Below are 15,734 nucleotides of genomic sequence, written 5' to 3' on the forward strand. Positions count from 1 at the left end.
CGGGTTGTTTGCAGACGGGATGGACCTTGGCACCTCTGCTGTTCTGTCCTGTTCTGCAGTCTGACTGTACTGGATAGGATGCAAGGAGGGCCTGAATATTACTGTTAAACATATTGACTTACTACAGCAATCCGAGCGTCTACTGGTACGAAATCTGTTAGGCTACAGGTAAGTATGTTTTTCTAAGCCAAGTTGCGCTATTCTGTAGGCAGAGGCCGCATCCGTCATCCCTCAGCGATACGACTAGGTCGCGGAGATATATATAAAAAAAAAAAAAAAAAAAAAAAGCCACTTGACAAACCGGCAAAGGGTAAGATACGCAGCAAACTGGAAAATGCCAGCTCCAAAGAGCCAAGCCATGGCAAGAAAAGAGCAAATCACAGCGCTTTGATTAATGCAAGGGAAAAGATGCATCCATTACGTCTTCCCGGCTGCTCATGCGGCCTGGGCTGGCGAGAAGGGCTGCTTTAGGCAAAGCCCCGCCTTTGTGCTCATGACCACCAAAGCAGGCTTACCCGTGGCTTGCCATTTCTGCCCTGTAAGTTTTTTTTACTGAATCAGATTATGAGGTTTGTAGTGTGTGTTCGTGTCTCCAGGCTGGGACGATGTACTTGTACTTTTTGGGGGGAAGATGATGCACACCGCTCGCCGAATGATGCTCGTTTGATGGTGAGAAAAGGTTGATGCACTGTGCTGAAATGTCTCTGCTGGAGAGTATTCTGCTGCGACGAGTAAGCATCACACGCAGCATGTAGTTTCAAAGCGTTGGGGATTTGCCGAGTCATTGATCATCGAATGTTTGTGGCCTCATGGGCGGATGCTCGCTGCAAGGGATTGTTGCGCTGTTGTTTGCCTTTGATGATTGGGCCGACTTACATAAAATGTATGTAGCTACTCTGATGTTTTGCCCCTTCGATAGTCACCCAAGCAGAGAGACTATGTTGGGTAATTCCGCTTCATCGCTTGTCCATCACCTCGTGGGATTTGCCTGTTCAAGGCCCCTGGTCGTGCAACTTGGACCCTGTGGCGCCTCCCATGCTGCGATACATACAAAGAGGCAATTCCGCTGTTGAACAAAAGGAAGAAAAAAATAAGCATCAGAGAAAGAAAGCAAGCGTTCAAACTGTACAGCTACTGCACTGCCCGCCTGCATCTGCCAGCGCTGTCTCACCCGGCTTTGGCTGCCCTTGCGAATGACTCCATACCGTGCATGTCGCCGCTCCCAGCACGTCTCGTTCCCCAGATTCTGCGGCAGTTGACGCAATTGGCCCAGCGCGCGTGACGGGGGCCACGCACTGTCCCTGCCGGCCTGGTACCGGTACAAGCCCAAAGCGAGCAACAAGCAACTGACTGAACGGCGCTGCTGACTTTGCCCTTTCCATGCCCGTTTTATCGTCATGCAGCAGGCTGGCCTGGTCCTGACTCTAGCGTCTCTCAACAGAACGGCTGCTGTGCTCCATCTCCGACTCTCTGCCTCGCTTTCTCTCCTTTCTTCTTCTTTTCAGTTGTCCATCCTGACGAGGACTTGCCTCATCTCTCATCTCGCATCTACCCGATTTCCGTCTTACCGATATATTCTGCTGCGGCGTCGCGATCGAGAGAGCTTGAGCGCGCGACCTGCTTGGGAGACCGATTTGCGATCGGGTGGGGCGTTGCCGTCACGGTCACCGATAGGGAGTTGCGGACTTACAGGGAATAGCATCTATCGCCAATCGTCGCCAGCGTTCTGGGGGACTTGCGGCTCGTAACTCCGTGCTTAACTTACAAACCAACATAAAAAAAAAATTATATAAACAAAACCATGGCCCAGCAGCTTCGCGCTGATGAGCAGGCGGGCCCCGGCTCGCAGCGATCCGTCAGCATGCCAAACGTGCTCGCGACCTCGAATGCTCACCAGCGCCGCTACAACGGTTCGTCTTCGCCAGTGACATGCTTCGACCGCCGTCGCCCTCCGCTAATCGCAGTAGAAAACACCGAGTCCTGGGTCGAGGTCGCGTCTCAGCCGTCGTCGTCGTCGCTCTCCAGCATCGGCGATGAGATCGTGACAACGGGGCTGCGCGTCAGGGGCTCTGACAGCCGTGATAACCGTCGCCGACGAGCGCCGGCACCCGCGAGATCGGTGCCGCGTGTGCAGACAACGATCCCCGTTACGGGGACAGGCAGCCAGGATGAATACGACGAGAGCGACAGCGAGGAAGATCACGTCCTCTCCAGCTCGACAGAGAATATGCAGCCGTCGCCGGAGGAGGACATGGAGGACTCTGACGGCGAGTCTGACGGAGACGCAGACACGGCGTTGGGACAAGCACACCAACCCATCTTCCGGCCACAGCCAAATGCCTTTTCGCATCCTCCGTCACACCAGCGAAGCTATTCGTCCAATGCGACCATGTCTCCGCATCCTCATAGGGAGTTTACCCGTCCGTCCTTTTCTCAGCGCTCGAATACAAGAGTGCAGCGTGGCCCCAGCTTCATGTCGCCATCGGTCCGGGAAGACAACGACGCAGCTCTCCGTGCGTCTTTGACCACTCTCCTGTCGTGCGCTGCGGCGGCTAGAGGTTTGCCCAAAAGCAAGGAGGAAACGGAGGCGCAGATGGCTGCACAAACCGGAGTTGGGCCCAGCAGTCAGCCTATGGAGCTCCGGTTCGTTCCAGAAAAGGAGCTGGAGGAGGAGTCTGAGAAGCCCCGGGCAGCGGCGGCGACCCCAGTCAACAAGCTTGGACAGTCCTCTCCTGCTAGGTCAAGCTCGCAGACTCGTTCGTCTTCCGAAAAGGCCAAACGGGGTGTATCAACTGGCCGAAACCCTCGGGCGACTAAGAAGAAGAGGACGGCAGCTGTTACCGCCGTTACCGAGGAGACGTTTATTTCCCCAACCCTCCTCACTTGGGTCGTCAGTGCTGGTGTCGTCGTGCTCGTATCCGTAGTTGGCTTTGGAGCCGGGTACGTTATTGGGCGCGAGGTAGGGCGCCAGGAAGGCCTGGCTGCAAGTGTCCACAGCGTCAACGAGACTGCATCCTCTGGCCGCGATGTCCTTCGCTCATCGGGGGGTGGTTTAAGACGATTCAGATGGGGCGATGTCGGAAGAAGCATTGTCGCCCAAGCGTAAATTAATGGTGACGATCGAGACCGGCTACTCTTCGTATTTGTTTTTTCTTTTTTTTTTTTTGCTATTTTGATAACGACCCCGAGAGATGCAAAGATACCTCGGACATTTGGGACCACCATGTCAGTCAAGCATACAGATACCACATACACGATAGTTTATTGTTCAGCAGTTGGCTTTTCACACACAGGACGGCAGATAGGGTACGGGCGTTTGACAAAGGGGGCCTGGGCATGAGTTTGAGTTCTTAGTTTCACAGATTGCGGACGGAATGCTATAGGCTGGGAGCGTTTGGTTTGCCATGTTTTGGTTTGATGGATTTCCTTTTTCCTTGTCAGCTGTCTTCTCCCCTTTCATTTTCTCATTTTTCCATCTTCATTTTCGTTACTCGTTGTCATGTGCGCAGATATGCATCTAGGTAGTCAGTGTATCTATCTGGATCTACCTCTATGTAGCAGGTGATGACTTAGATTTAGCTGGAGCTGGGTCTATACTTTGGCGCTCGCTACTGATTGCGATGAATTCGGGCCTTGGCAGATAGTCGCTTTTCTTCTTAACCTGGACGATGCTCCATTCAATATTATCAATCTCAGGATTCTTACTTTGCTATCTCCAATGACCTGCCTTGACAATCGACACATGCAGCGTAGGGTATGTGCTAATGCATCTCGCAACTGGGTCTGTGATGCTGGCCAATTGATAGAGTCGCGTATTGTTCGATGCAGTGGAGGTTTCTGAGGTGGCATCAGACCACGTCGTCTCCATCATTCCTCTTCTCTCTCTCTCATGGGTACCTACTCTTCAAGTATAGTATCCGTAAAAGTGACAGCGATCCAATCGGAGACATCTCATGCACGTATTTCAAAGCATATCAAAGCTACCATCAACACGGTAGTATTACAGAGGCAGTCTTGTCAACTTTGAGAGACGTATTCGCATTCGCCCCCGCTAGATTACAGATTGCAGCACAAGAGCTGGAGGCGCTGGCAGTAGCCCTTTGTGGCCACAAACGCAGCTAGTCTTTCCCAGATCCGAATACGCGGCTCCTCCACAGGGCGGTCTGGCTGCCATAACCTGCGCGGCCATTGGCTCGTCCGCCACAACTTCTGCCGTGGAGCCACGGGTGGATCTGCATGCCCCTGATCTGGGCAGCAGTCAAAGAAACAAGAGCTAGGGAAAAAAAGTAAAAAATAATGCGAGTCTGGCTGCAATTGTCAAATTAGCCCGCCGCGATTGGAGCCAAAAGGCACTGATTAGAGCTCATCTTGGGCTGACTTATCGAACCACTGGTGGCGCCGTTGTTGTCTCTTCCTCCTTTCCCTTCTTTCTCTTCTGTTGCGTTGCATCCTGTCGATAAAAAGGACGCGGGGACCAGCCAGCCATTTTCTCTCCTTCAACCCCCCCTCTAAGCCCGTCTTTACTGCCTCTGGGCTCCCCTCTCGACTTTTTAACTCCTAACCAACCTATTGCGGGCGAGAGGGCCACCAATTCGCAACGATGGGCATCATCCAAGATGCCGCTGGCCATCCCTTGGCCCAGCTGTACTTTCAGCAAAGCATTGGCGCCCAGATCGCCATTGGCGTCGCGGGCGTTGTCGCGCTCTCCGTCTTCGTCAACGTCATGCAGCAGCTCCTCTTTAGGAATCCCACCGATCCGCCTCTTGTCTTCCACTGGTTGCCCTTCATTGGCAGCACCGTCATCTACGGCATGGACCCTCCCAAGTTCTTCCGCGACAATCGCGAAAAGGTGGGCAAAAATCTGATATCCGATCCGGCATCTGCCATGCTGTGTTTATAGAGCGGTGGCTAACATTTTTGATTGGCAGTATGGCGATGTGTTCACCTTTGTTCTCCTCGGCAAGAAGACCACCGTGGCTGTTGGCCCTACTGGAAACGACTTTATCCTCAACGGAAAGCTCAAGGATGTCAACGCTGAGGACATCTACACCGTCCTGACCACCCCCGTCTTCGGACGCGATGTCGTCTACGACTGCCCCAACGCCAAGCTGATGGAGCAGAAGAAGGTGAGATTATGCGATCCCCCAACGCTGTCTGTATGGTCTATTCGGCGAATCGATCACTAACAAGCATCTTAGTTTATGAAAATTGCCCTTACCACCGAAGCGTTCCGATCCTACGTTCCCATCATCTCTCACGAGGTTACCTCCTACTTCAAGCGAACCGCTGCCTTCAAGGGCAAGTCTGGAACCGTCGACATTCCCAAGAAGATGGCTGAGATTACAATCTTCACTGCTTCCCACGCTCTTCAGGGCAGACTCATCCGCAACAAGTTCGACGAGTCTCTGGCCGACCTGTACCACGACCTCGACATGGGCTTCACCTCCATCAACTTTGTGCTGCACTGGGCCCCTCTTCCCTGGAACCGCAAGCGTGACCACGCTCAGCGCACCATTGCCAAGATCTACATGGATACCATCAAGGAGCGAAAGGCCCTCGGCGATGAGGACACTGAACTCGACATTATGAAGCATCTCATGACGTCTGTGTACAAGAACGGTACCGCCGTCCCCGACCACGAGATTGCCCACATGATGATTGCTCTGCTCATGGCTGGCCAGCACTCGTCGTCATCCACCAGCTCTTGGATCATGCTCCGTCTTGCCCAGAACCCCAAGGTCGTCGAGGATCTGTACCAGGAACAAATCAACGTCTTGGGTGCCGACTTGCCTCCCCTGCAGTACGACGATCTGGCCAAGCTCCCTCTGAACCAGGCCATTGTCAAGGAAACTCTGCGTCTCCATGCCCCCATCCACTCCATCATGCGTGCCGTCAAGCAGCCCATGCCCGTTCCCGGTACCAAATACGTTATCCCCACTTCGCACACTCTTCTCGCGGCTCCCGGTGTCAGTGGCTCCGACCCCAGCTATTTCCCCAACCCCTTTGAGTGGGATCCCTACCGCTGGCTGCCTGGTTCTGCCAATGCTCCCCTCATTGCTGCCCGAAACGAAGAGGAAGAGGAGAAGATCGACTACGGCTACGGTATTGTCAGCAAGGGTGCCGCTTCACCTTATCTTCCCTTTGGTGCCGGTCGTCACCGATGCATTGGTGAGCAGTTTGCCAACCTGCAGCTGCAGACCATCATTGTCGAGACTGTCCGCATGTTCAAGCTGAGCAACGTGGACGGCAGCGACAAGATTGTCGGCACTGACTACGCCTCTCTGTTCTCTCGACCGCTGGAACCTGCCGAGATCCAGTGGGAGCGAAGAGACTAAGATGTTCAAAATATCATTTTGATGAGGAAAAAGTGGACATGCTTTCAAGGGAAAAGCGAGGGAAATGATACCCCTGATCAGAGCCTGATTTGAAAGGGAAATACACTTTACTGTACATGAAAACCACACGTCGGAGTTTTTTCTATTATCGTTGTTATTATTACTATTATTATTTGGAATGGAATGGGAGGAAAACAATACGACACATGATGGTAATGGCTACATCATGACTGTAATACACTATTATCTACCTAATTACGCCAATAGAGCTTTTGAATAGAGCTAGAAGGAACAAAACCAGAAGAAAGAAGATTACAATTGATTTAAAAATGCATCTATAAACAAGCTTTGCTACAAACGTTGATTACTTTTGTGACATCATACACGTCAACTCTCAAGTTCCAAACACACCACTAACACGCGTAAATAAACGCCCACATCAAATCATTCCTTTTAATCCAACAGTTGGCCCGGATCGGTAAGATTCTTTCAAAGCGCCTCCGATGTCCAAAGAAGAAAAGAAAGAAAGAAAAAATTCCCCAATAACCCGCTTGCGAGACCCAAAACGTGAGACGTTTAACCCGCAACGGGGGGTAAAGCCGTCCTATCCGGTCTAGACCACATCCCAGATCTCGGTACTGGCGTATCAAATGCGTATGCACCTTATGGCAAGCCAAAATAGGCCACTTTCGCTTATAAGTGGCATGGGTAATTTGGGGGGGACGGTTCACTCACATGCTTTTTTTCTTCTTCTCTTTTTTTTTTTTTTTTTTTTTTCTAAGTTCTCTCCTCTCACGCCATTACTACTGATTATCATCTGTCATTATGGAGTAGTAGCAGAGGAACAGGTACAGCCACACTCAAAATACAACCGTGAGCCCCTGGTGGCAGCTTTTAGCTTGCTGGGACGCCTCAGTGTCATCTTTTAAGCCGGCCTTCCTATCACGTACAGCGCTCCTTTGCGCCCATCAGCCTCAGCCTCTTGTTTTCTTTTCTTTTCATTCATCTACTTACTTCTTTTGGTGTACCGTGTCGTGTCGTTCTTCTCTTCTGTTATTCATCGAAAACGCCGAGCCCGGTTTGCTTCTTTGAGCTGTTGCCTTGTTCGCGATACCTGCTGGCAAAATGGCTGATCAGCACGGCCCCTATGTTCGGCTCTGGGGCATCCGGCCGTCACAGCTTCCCTCAGAGACCGCCTCAGCTCAAGATCTCACACCGTTGCTCCAATCAATATTGACAGAGGCACTTTCGTTTGTCAGCTCAGTGCCGCCGCACTCATCCGAGTCATCGTCATTATCATCATCAGAGAGATCCAGCCCCAACAATGGGAATAGCACCAATGGGTCCTGGAAGGCAAAGGGATGCAGGGCGTTTCACCACTCAGCAGCGCCGGTACACATGTTTGAGCGTGTCGTCTCAGCCGAAGAACTAAGGACGATAGCCAAGGACCAGAACCAGAACCTGCCCCAGGCAAGCGGTGGCGGCTCAAAGATCAAGCCGGAAACATGGAGTCTCAGGCGCAGCGTTCACGAGGAGGCGAAAAAGGCCGGCACCGCAGACTGGGAGGAATGGGTGCGGTGCTTCAAGGCGGGCCACGCGGACGCCGAGATGAAGTTTACGCCGACGGTCATGAGCCACACGCTGAAGCGGCAGTGGGACTGCGCCGGCGTCGAGGTCACGGTGGGAGGCGACACGTACGAAGACCTGACGCTGAAGCTGGAGGAGTCGGTGCACAAGATGCCTGCGCCGCTCAACAACCGCGTGTTCCCCGTGCTGCAGGTCACGGCGGCCGTGCGAGGGCGGCGAGAGTTTGTCGTGGTGCAGATCGCAGCGGTGCCGGAAACTGCCGGCGCGGAGGAGGCCAGGCCGGACGGCGCCCTGAGAGGCACGTACACGGCCATTGAGCGCTTCAGGGAGATTGACGGCCAGGGCAACGTGGAATGGGTCATGGGGACGGTGTCTGATGCGCGGGGCGTGCTGCCGGCGTGGATCCAGAAGATGGCGGTGCCGGGGCAGATTGCAAAGGACGTGGACATGTTTCTGGAGTGGATTGCGGGCGAGCGAGAGGCCAAGTGATGGATTTGTTGGTGTTTGAACATGAGGATGAGTAAGTATATTGGGTTGGTGTTGATGTTTTATGAGACGGGATGATGTAGTGGCAGTTGTGGCATTTATGCAGATGCAGAGTTGACCATGTACTTATTACGAACACCGTATTTTGATATACACTACATAATAACATATTATTTCTGTTGTTTAAATGCACTCTAATGAAACGATTTCATGACTAACAGCATGGGTCCTTGGTGGCATCGCAGGAGGAAGGAAGCTTACCAGTGCCTTCCCAACTTACGCTTCAAGCACAGGAAGGAGCCTGTATCGATATCGTCGCCTGAGGCCCTCTACAGTTGCGTATTCTCTCTGGTTCCTCTCTTTTCAATCCATCACGCTCATTTCTTGCAGGCAACCTTAATTCTTCTTAAAAAAAAGAGAAGAAGATACTCTCCAACAGTATTCGACATGGCCAGAGGTCGATCCGTCCCAGCAAGAGCATCTCCAAAAGAATCGCCCCCCAGATCCGATAATGGCTACGACAATAGCAAATCCATCACCGCAGCCATCATCCCATCCCCATCCATCTCGCCCATACCTTCAAACGGCTCCATCATCACCGCAAGACCCAATTCCAAACTCCTCCGCAACGCAGATGCTCTGGCGCGGATGACAATTGAGCTCAACGTCCGTGCCATGGCCACCCAGACAGCGCGGCTGGAAAAGAATCTGAGCGTCCTCATGCTGCGCACAAAGGAGGACAAGGAGTTTCGGAATACTCATGATGCGAGGGTGCAGAGCTTGGTGCAGGAGATTCAGGCGGTGAAGCAGCGCATGGAGGAAATTCAGGGGCCGGAATGGAACAGCAAAAGCAACAATGACCTAGAGCAGTGTAAAAAGGATATGCATGAAATCATCGGGGAGCTGAAGAAGGAAATGAAAGAGGAAATGAGTGATTTGAAGGGCCGCGTTGGCAATATCTCTAGTACGCTGGGCAAGCTTCCCACAGTGGCAGAAGCAGAGGCCTTGATAAGTCACACTCGGGTGACACGCTCTGCATTGAAGCGCAAGATGCAAGCAAAACCAGATGCCGAGAAATCACGCTCAGTGCCAAGTAAGCTTTCTCATTTTTTTTTTTTTTTTTTTTTTTTCATTTATACTGCACCGCCGCACCAGAGGAAGCTTACAGATGTGTTACAAAAGCAGCAAAAACCATCAAGCAACGTATCGAAGACGCCATCAGCTCAACCCGCCGTTGGAACCGCGATCACAAGAGCACAAAGCTCATAGACGCCGCCTTCATTGCCAACTATCTCAAGCAACAGTCGAAACGCGATCCCCAGATGGCAGTGTATATCCAAAAGGCCATCCAGCGGCACGTCTATCATAGCGGCCGGCCCAGATCCAAGACCCGGCCGAGGAATCTTGAGCAGTTTTGCCAGACATTGGTGTGGGAGGACGTTCTTGATACGGTAAAAGATGTTTTGGTTGATAATAGAGTTCAGACTGCCAAGGCTCTTGGTAAGTGAAGGCTAAAAGGCTGTTGTTGATAACTTGATGAAATATGTGTGTGACCACGGGTTCAAAGCCTACGAGATGGTATAGATCTTGGAGGGAAGAGGATATATTGCGCAGTGAGGTTTGTTCATGATGATGTTATATGGAGAGGCGTTTATTATTTTGAACGATCAAGTATTAGAGTAGTACTTAGACTCATCTAGAGGGAGGCGAATAATAAGAAATCTCTCATTAGTCCAAAGCAGAACAAAACAGTTCAACAATTGACTGTTATGGTCTTCATGGCTCAACTCCAACGATTCCCTTAGAAAAGTACAGTAATGCTCATACATTGTTTGTCTGGAGAAATAGATTATCATGCTGGTTGTTGTTTGCATAACGCAATATAGCGGGCTCGTCGTCTTCACATTTTACTCTTTCCACTTCCATTGTATACAGCACGAGAACTTATTGCCCTGTTCTAGATCCATAGGAATATTCGCTTTGGTTTGTTTATTAAAAATCGCTGATGGGCACCCAAGCCTCCTAAAAAACCGCACATTCTAGATAGAAGCTACAGAAAATCATAATTCCCCCCCCTTTCTTTGTGTTCATAGTATCTCGCGCCAAGAGAAAAAGAAGTCATTAGGCAATGAAAAAGAATGACACACCAACGCCGTCCGCCGTTCGCCCACCATAGATTGCTGCCATCCCTTTTCCTGCAAGTCCCCCAAAAAAACTCCATGCCAGGGGTATGGCAAAAGGAAAAAAAGCCAAGAATCAAAGAGGTAATGAAAAATAATAAATATCAAGAAACTTTCCTTTTCGTTCTCTTGCGATGTGAAAAGAAATGCGAAAGACGATGAATCGTCCATCGGTCTGAGCTGGATGTCAAATTGCGTATAGCAATAAAGAATAACGTATTTATTCTCCTTAATCATCCGCCTCAATGCCAATAGAAGACTGTTTAAGCTCAATTTCAGACTTGAGCTGCTTGATCTGGTTCTCCAGACGGGTTCTGAGAATCTTGTTCTGCGTTCTTTCAAAGTCGGCCACACGAGCAGCGAGCTGCTTCTTAAGATCGTTGATGATGTCTTTGACGCCTTGTTCTTCGTCACGTTGGGCGCGAGCATCTTCATCAAGATCGTCATCGTCGTCATCATCGTCATCGTCATCATCGTCGTCCTCGTCAGATTCGCTTGCCTCGATGCTCTGCTGGAGGGCTGCCGTCGTGGCAGGAGTACCAACCAGCGCAGCAGGTGTTTGAGTATCCATGGCAGTGGCAGGAGTCTCAGCAAAGAGTTCATCAGCAAACGCTGCCTCCAGGTCGGCTTCAAGATCAAAGTCGTTGTCCTCTTCAACACCCATTGACAGGTGTGACTGGTCAAAGTAGCCCAAGGTGTCGTCCATCTCGCCTTCAGCATCTTCCTCTCCGTCTTCCTCGGCGCCGTCCCGCTCATCGACCCACTCCCATTTCGTCGAGGCACATTTGGCATCCTCAGCAAGTAGCCGTTCGACTTCTGCTTCCTTGTCTTCAATCTCTTTCCGGCTAATGGTCTTGGCAAATCGTCGATTCACGCAGTCGTGCATTGGCGGCGTCAGGCCGTGCGGCCATTTAAAGCTTGAGTCGATGACACTTGGCAGAGGCGCATGTCTTGCTTCCTCCTCGTTCTTAACGGCTTGGTAGACTAGCAGCATCTGGCAGATGTCCGCCGACTTCATCAATGACTTGCGATCCCACGTCTTCATTGATTCGGTAATGGTAGGCAGGTCAACCAAGACAGTCGCATAGCATTGGCCTTTGACCACGATGAAGCCACGTCGAGTGTCTTCTTCAAAGAATTTGATGTGAATATCGGCCCCTCCCGCCGACTTGGGCAGCCCAATCTTGCCGTTTTCCAAGCACCAGCGAACATAATCGGCATGCTCCCCGGGCATCATGCGCAGGACAAACTGCTCTTCAATGGCCGGATCCACCTCGTTGTCGCTGGCTTCGGAATCATAGCCATCTCCAGGAGGGTGTACAGGCGGACGGCCACGAGGCTTGAGCACCAATTGAGTAAGCCCAGCCTTGGATCCCGCCCTGACCTTTGTTGCGCCACCTCCACCAGCCCCGACCTTGACGATGGGCCTGATCTTGATCTTTGTTGCAGCGGGCGGACCATGACCCGTCCCAGTCGTCGATCCACGCAGCGGCGCCTCGTCTTCGTCGTCGCTAAGCGAGCGCTTCTTGCTTTCGATGAGCTTCTGACTCGGTTTCGCCTGTCGGCCCGCTTTTGTCGTTATCACGGGCGGCAATCCACTATCCTTTTCCTTGTCCTTCTTGGCTTCCTTTTCCTTGGTCGCGCCCTTTAGTATTCCGTCCTTGATTGCTGGTCCGGCTGGTCCCCCGGCTGGTGTCGGCGGCTGTGAGGAGCTGATTTTGAGCTTCAGCTTGCGCGGGCCTTCGCCAGGAGTGACCAGCGGCGCGTTTGCAGATGTGGGCGTTGCTCCATTTGCCACTCCGACCTCGTTGATGAAGGAGGAAGAACGGCTCACGTTGAGCTTGAGCCGCGGCTTTGGAGGCGGTGCAGGCGTGGAGAAGCCATCGCGCCCGGGGCTAGGCGCCGACATGATTGTGGACTGAAATGTATCGCTTTCGATAAGAAAATAGATGGATGTCGGTATCGGTGTCTGCTATGCTATGGCGATGATGGTGGCAAAGTGTAGGCGAAAAGAAGAATCGAGGGCGCTGGGTTCGATGACAAAATGAGAAGAGAGTTAAAACTAAAAGGTTCAATTGCCAAACCATCGCGGAAGCAGCCGCGCACAGGCAGTAGCCTCGCAGAGAAATGTGGGGCATTCAACGCGCTATTCAATAGCGGCAACTTGCACTATAGAAGACGTTTTGACGTAATAAGCTCATGTTCATGAAGAAATAAGATGAAATAAAATAGGATAAATCTCAACTTGCTAATTATTTTATATTCAAGACCTGATTGATGGCTCATACATCTCTGTCATCATGTAAAGTGATGATACAAGTACTCAGTTTCAGATCAACTAACATGAGGGAAACAGTCAAGCATGAGATTCAATTCACATCGAAAAAGATACACACGGTGTATTACTTGTACAGCCAATGCCATTTGTATTGTTACAATGAAAGTATACTCCGCAGAGCATCAATTGAATGGTATAATATGAAAGAGAGTAGCTAATGTCCGCTTCATCAAATCGTAACCGTCAAACGCCATATAATGCCCAACCGCCCCTATCCAAGTCCCAAGGCAAACACATCAGCGTCACCTTTTAGTTTTTATCTTTGGTTCGTTTTATTTTCTTTTTCTTGTGCAGAAACGAGATGGCCAGTTCAATTCATCCAAGCCCATGGATAACTGCCATCGACATTGGTCCAACCGCCAGCCTCAATGCCATGCTCCCATCCCATCATCACGCCCAGCATCTTGCAGCCCATCGAGCTGACGGTGCATACTATCCTATCACTTGCCCCCGCCAAAACTGCCAGGTCCAGCATATACGCTCTGCCCATGTAGCTGCGCAGTTGAATCGTCTGTTCAGAAGGCGGTTCTATCCGCCCCATGGACGCTCCGTTGGCATAGCCGTTATGCTTCCGGTCAAGGCCGAGATTCCAAAACATGGGGGCAAAAAACCCGCCTTCCCATCCCAAGGTTTCATCCTTGAAACGGTGAAGTACGTGTGGGTTAACATCTTCTCGCTTGGTGGCCTCCTTGGACGACAAGCGGATGCGCGCCTGAGCATATAAAGCGTCAGCGTATTCGGGCTGCTTATAGACATCAGGGTCGTCAGAGGCAATAAGGGTGATGGATTGATTCGTGGACGTTGGCCAGCCCTTGGCAGAGCTGTAGTACGCGTCTACCAGCTCCTGAGCCTTGCCGAGGAAAACTTCAGACGGAACATAGGTATTGTGATATTGATATTCGATAGGGTGCGAATCGCCACGTCGAACGTGTAACCCAACGATGGGCATGTGTGGAGTGGCCATATCCTTTGCCATGGCCTGTTTCCTCAGGTCCTCTATGCGACTGCGAGCGTACTCCTGATCGTCGCTGTTGAGCCTGAAGAGTGCCTGGTAGCCGGTTCTTGCAAGCCCCATGAGATCTCGCAGATTATTATCAGTCCCGGCTGCTCGATGGTATTTAGCCATCAGAGCCGGGAAAACGTCGTTGAGCGTTGTGCCAGTGACAACAAGATGTCTCGCTTGTGCCGGACAAGGGAGCATCCGGTGTCGGGGAGGTGGCCGACAATCAGGCACTGGCGGTGCTTGGAAGATGTCGGTGTATTTGCCATAGGCCCAACGAGAGTCATCGACGAAAAAGGCCCGGCCGTCTTGCTTGGCCAGGCCGTAAAGCATCCACATGCCCATGACTGCAGTACCCAGCCCAGCATCCGAGCTTTCCAGCACATAGGTGACTGAGGACTGGCAAACAGGCAGGCCAGCCATGGATTCCCAGTCCACGCCCACAAAGTTGCCAGTCTTTTGGGCCTTGTTCCCGTGGGCAACTGGGGGGAGAAGCCCATTCAGCTCCGCCTCATACACGTCAACAAAGTACTCATCCACAGCGTCATAATTCAGCTTGTCTTCGTCAGACAGGGGAGCTTTGCCTCGGAGCTCTCTTGTGTGGGCCGAGACCTCTCGGCATTTGCTTCCCATTCCGGCATATTCCTCAATGCTTAGAGGGAAGTCATGATGGTGCGGAATAGAAACGGTCCATTTGGACTGAGAGTGGCTGTGGCTGACAACGACGGGAGTTGGGAAATCAGGTATGGCATCCTGGCTAATCATTTCGAAGTCGTCGGTTGTAAAATGGGGCCATTTCGCTATGATGGACTCTTTGTTTCGGAAAGCAAGACGAGCAAGGAAAAACGTCGTCGAGAGAGTAGCAAAATAAAGCATATACCGCAAGATTCGGCTTGGTCGAGCGATCAGGGCCTTTGCGTGCGAATTCTTCCTTGGCCGTGGCACTAACACAGGCAGACTGGGCGAAGGAGGAGGAGAGAAAAGAAGGTGATTGAAGTTGAATCGAGCCGATGTCGAGGAAAGAGGTGCCTTGTCAGAATTGTTATACGAAGCATTGCGTCGCAGGTTGAGCCTTGGAGGCGCAATCATGACCTTGGGCTGGGTCGATGAGAGATCCAGCGGAGGAACCATGGTGACGGTTCAGCGAAATATCCCATATAAAAAAAGGAGAGCGGCGGATTCATCAAGATGAAATGAATGAATAGAAAGGGTAAAAAGAGATGATGCAAGTAGCCAACAGAGGGAGCGAAAGAGGGGAGAGATGATGAAAGTAGTAGTGATCGATGTTTTCACCCAGCAAAGGAATGTATCCAGCATCCACGACGGTTCAAGATGCCTGGCATAAGAAGAAGGCCAAAAAGAACAAAGGGGGATAAGAAGCAGACGCGAAGTAGCTGAATGTTATATGCAAAGAACGAGGCAACGGCTAAAAACAATTCCCCCAGCTGCTGATCCTTTTCCTACTATAATCACAAGCCGGCGATCTCTTGGTCTTTTTGTAATAAGCTTTACACCCCACACGCGGGCATTAAAGCACGAGGGAAGAAGAAGAAGTAGAAGATGAAAAAGGATGAGCCAGCTCCCCCCTAGCAAACACCGCCGATCATCATGGGGGTTAAAGAGTAAAGAAGAAAAGGCAAAGGACAAAGTTTCGAGGTTGGGTGTGTGACTTTTTTTTTCTTTTTGTTCTCGATGCTCCCTATCACGGCTTCTCCAGGGCCACGACGATCCCGCCCAGTGCCACCCGAAGCGGAATGAGAAGCGAGAAGGCAGAAACACAAGGGCTCAGAATGTGACGGAAGGGAGGA

At 51.4% G+C, this 15,734-nt stretch overlaps 6 protein-coding genes across 6 annotated transcripts; 4 read left to right on the top strand and 2 right to left on the bottom strand.

The window, feature by feature from the left end:
• Nucleotides 1-933: 933 nt before the first annotated feature.
• TrAtP1_007833 (uncharacterized protein) lies at nucleotides 934-3,717 on the top strand. Its single transcript, XM_014092647.2, has 2 exons — nucleotides 934-1,910; nucleotides 1,968-3,717. Exons 1-2 carry the CDS (start codon nucleotides 1,802-1,804, stop codon nucleotides 3,104-3,106), a joined length of 1,248 nt encoding a protein of 415 aa, XP_013948122.1. The 5' UTR covers nucleotides 934-1,801; the 3' UTR covers nucleotides 3,107-3,717.
• An 883-nt stretch (nucleotides 3,718-4,600) lies between these two features.
• TrAtP1_007834 (uncharacterized protein) lies at nucleotides 4,601-6,335 on the top strand (the record flags this gene model as incomplete). Its single annotated transcript, XM_014092649.2, has 3 exons — nucleotides 4,601-4,849; nucleotides 4,929-5,126; nucleotides 5,199-6,335. The coding sequence occupies 3 exons, from the start codon at nucleotides 4,601-4,603 to the stop codon at nucleotides 6,333-6,335; spliced, it is 1,584 nt and encodes a 527-aa protein (XP_013948124.1).
• Nucleotides 6,336-7,112: 777 nt separating this feature from the next.
• TrAtP1_007835 (uncharacterized protein) lies at nucleotides 7,113-8,590 on the top strand. Its single transcript, XM_014092650.2, has one exon. It carries the CDS (start codon nucleotides 7,461-7,463, stop codon nucleotides 8,409-8,411), a length of 951 nt encoding a protein of 316 aa, XP_013948125.1. The 5' UTR covers nucleotides 7,113-7,460; the 3' UTR covers nucleotides 8,412-8,590.
• Nucleotides 8,591-8,828: 238 nt separating this feature from the next.
• On the top strand, nucleotides 8,829-10,116 carry TrAtP1_007836 (uncharacterized protein). The gene is made up of 2 exons (XM_066113681.1): nucleotides 8,829-9,501; nucleotides 9,591-10,116. The coding sequence occupies exons 1-2, from the start codon at nucleotides 8,856-8,858 to the stop codon at nucleotides 9,914-9,916; spliced, it is 972 nt and encodes a 323-aa protein (XP_065969768.1). The 5' UTR covers nucleotides 8,829-8,855; the 3' UTR covers nucleotides 9,917-10,116.
• Nucleotides 10,117-10,817: 701 nt separating this feature from the next.
• Nucleotides 10,818-12,497, bottom strand: TrAtP1_007837 (uncharacterized protein; the record flags this gene model as incomplete). The annotated part of the gene is made up of 1 exon (XM_066113682.1): nucleotides 10,818-12,497. One exon carries the CDS (start codon nucleotides 12,495-12,497, stop codon nucleotides 10,818-10,820), a length of 1,680 nt encoding a protein of 559 aa, XP_065969769.1.
• Nucleotides 12,498-13,236: 739 nt separating this feature from the next.
• Nucleotides 13,237-15,057, bottom strand: TrAtP1_007838 (uncharacterized protein; the record flags this gene model as incomplete). The annotated part of the gene is made up of 1 exon (XM_014092653.1): nucleotides 13,237-15,057. One exon carries the CDS (start codon nucleotides 15,055-15,057, stop codon nucleotides 13,237-13,239), a length of 1,821 nt encoding a protein of 606 aa, XP_013948128.1.
• Nucleotides 15,058-15,734: the final 677 nt, after the last annotated feature.

Source organism: Trichoderma atroviride, chromosome 4 (genome assembly GCF_020647795.1).
Source record: "Trichoderma atroviride chromosome 4, complete sequence".
Classification (NCBI taxonomy): domain Eukaryota; kingdom Fungi; phylum Ascomycota; class Sordariomycetes; order Hypocreales; family Hypocreaceae; genus Trichoderma; species Trichoderma atroviride.

Coding starts and splice junctions, on each gene's coding strand:
- TrAtP1_007836 (XM_066113681.1), top strand. CDS start 8,856: ATGGCCAGAGGTCGATCCGTCCCAGCAAGAGCATCTCCAAAAGAATCG. Junction 9,502..9,590: donor GAAATCACGCTCAGTGCCAA/GTAAGCTTTCTC, acceptor GTGTTACAAAAG/CAGCAAAAACCATCAAGCAA.
- TrAtP1_007835 (XM_014092650.2), top strand. CDS start 7,461: ATGGCTGATCAGCACGGCCCCTATGTTCGGCTCTGGGGCATCCGGCCG.
- TrAtP1_007833 (XM_014092647.2), top strand. CDS start 1,802: ATGGCCCAGCAGCTTCGCGCTGATGAGCAGGCGGGCCCCGGCTCGCAG. Junction 1,911..1,967: donor TCACCAGCGCCGCTACAACG/GTTCGTCTTCGC, acceptor TAATCGCAGTAG/AAAACACCGAGTCCTGGGTC.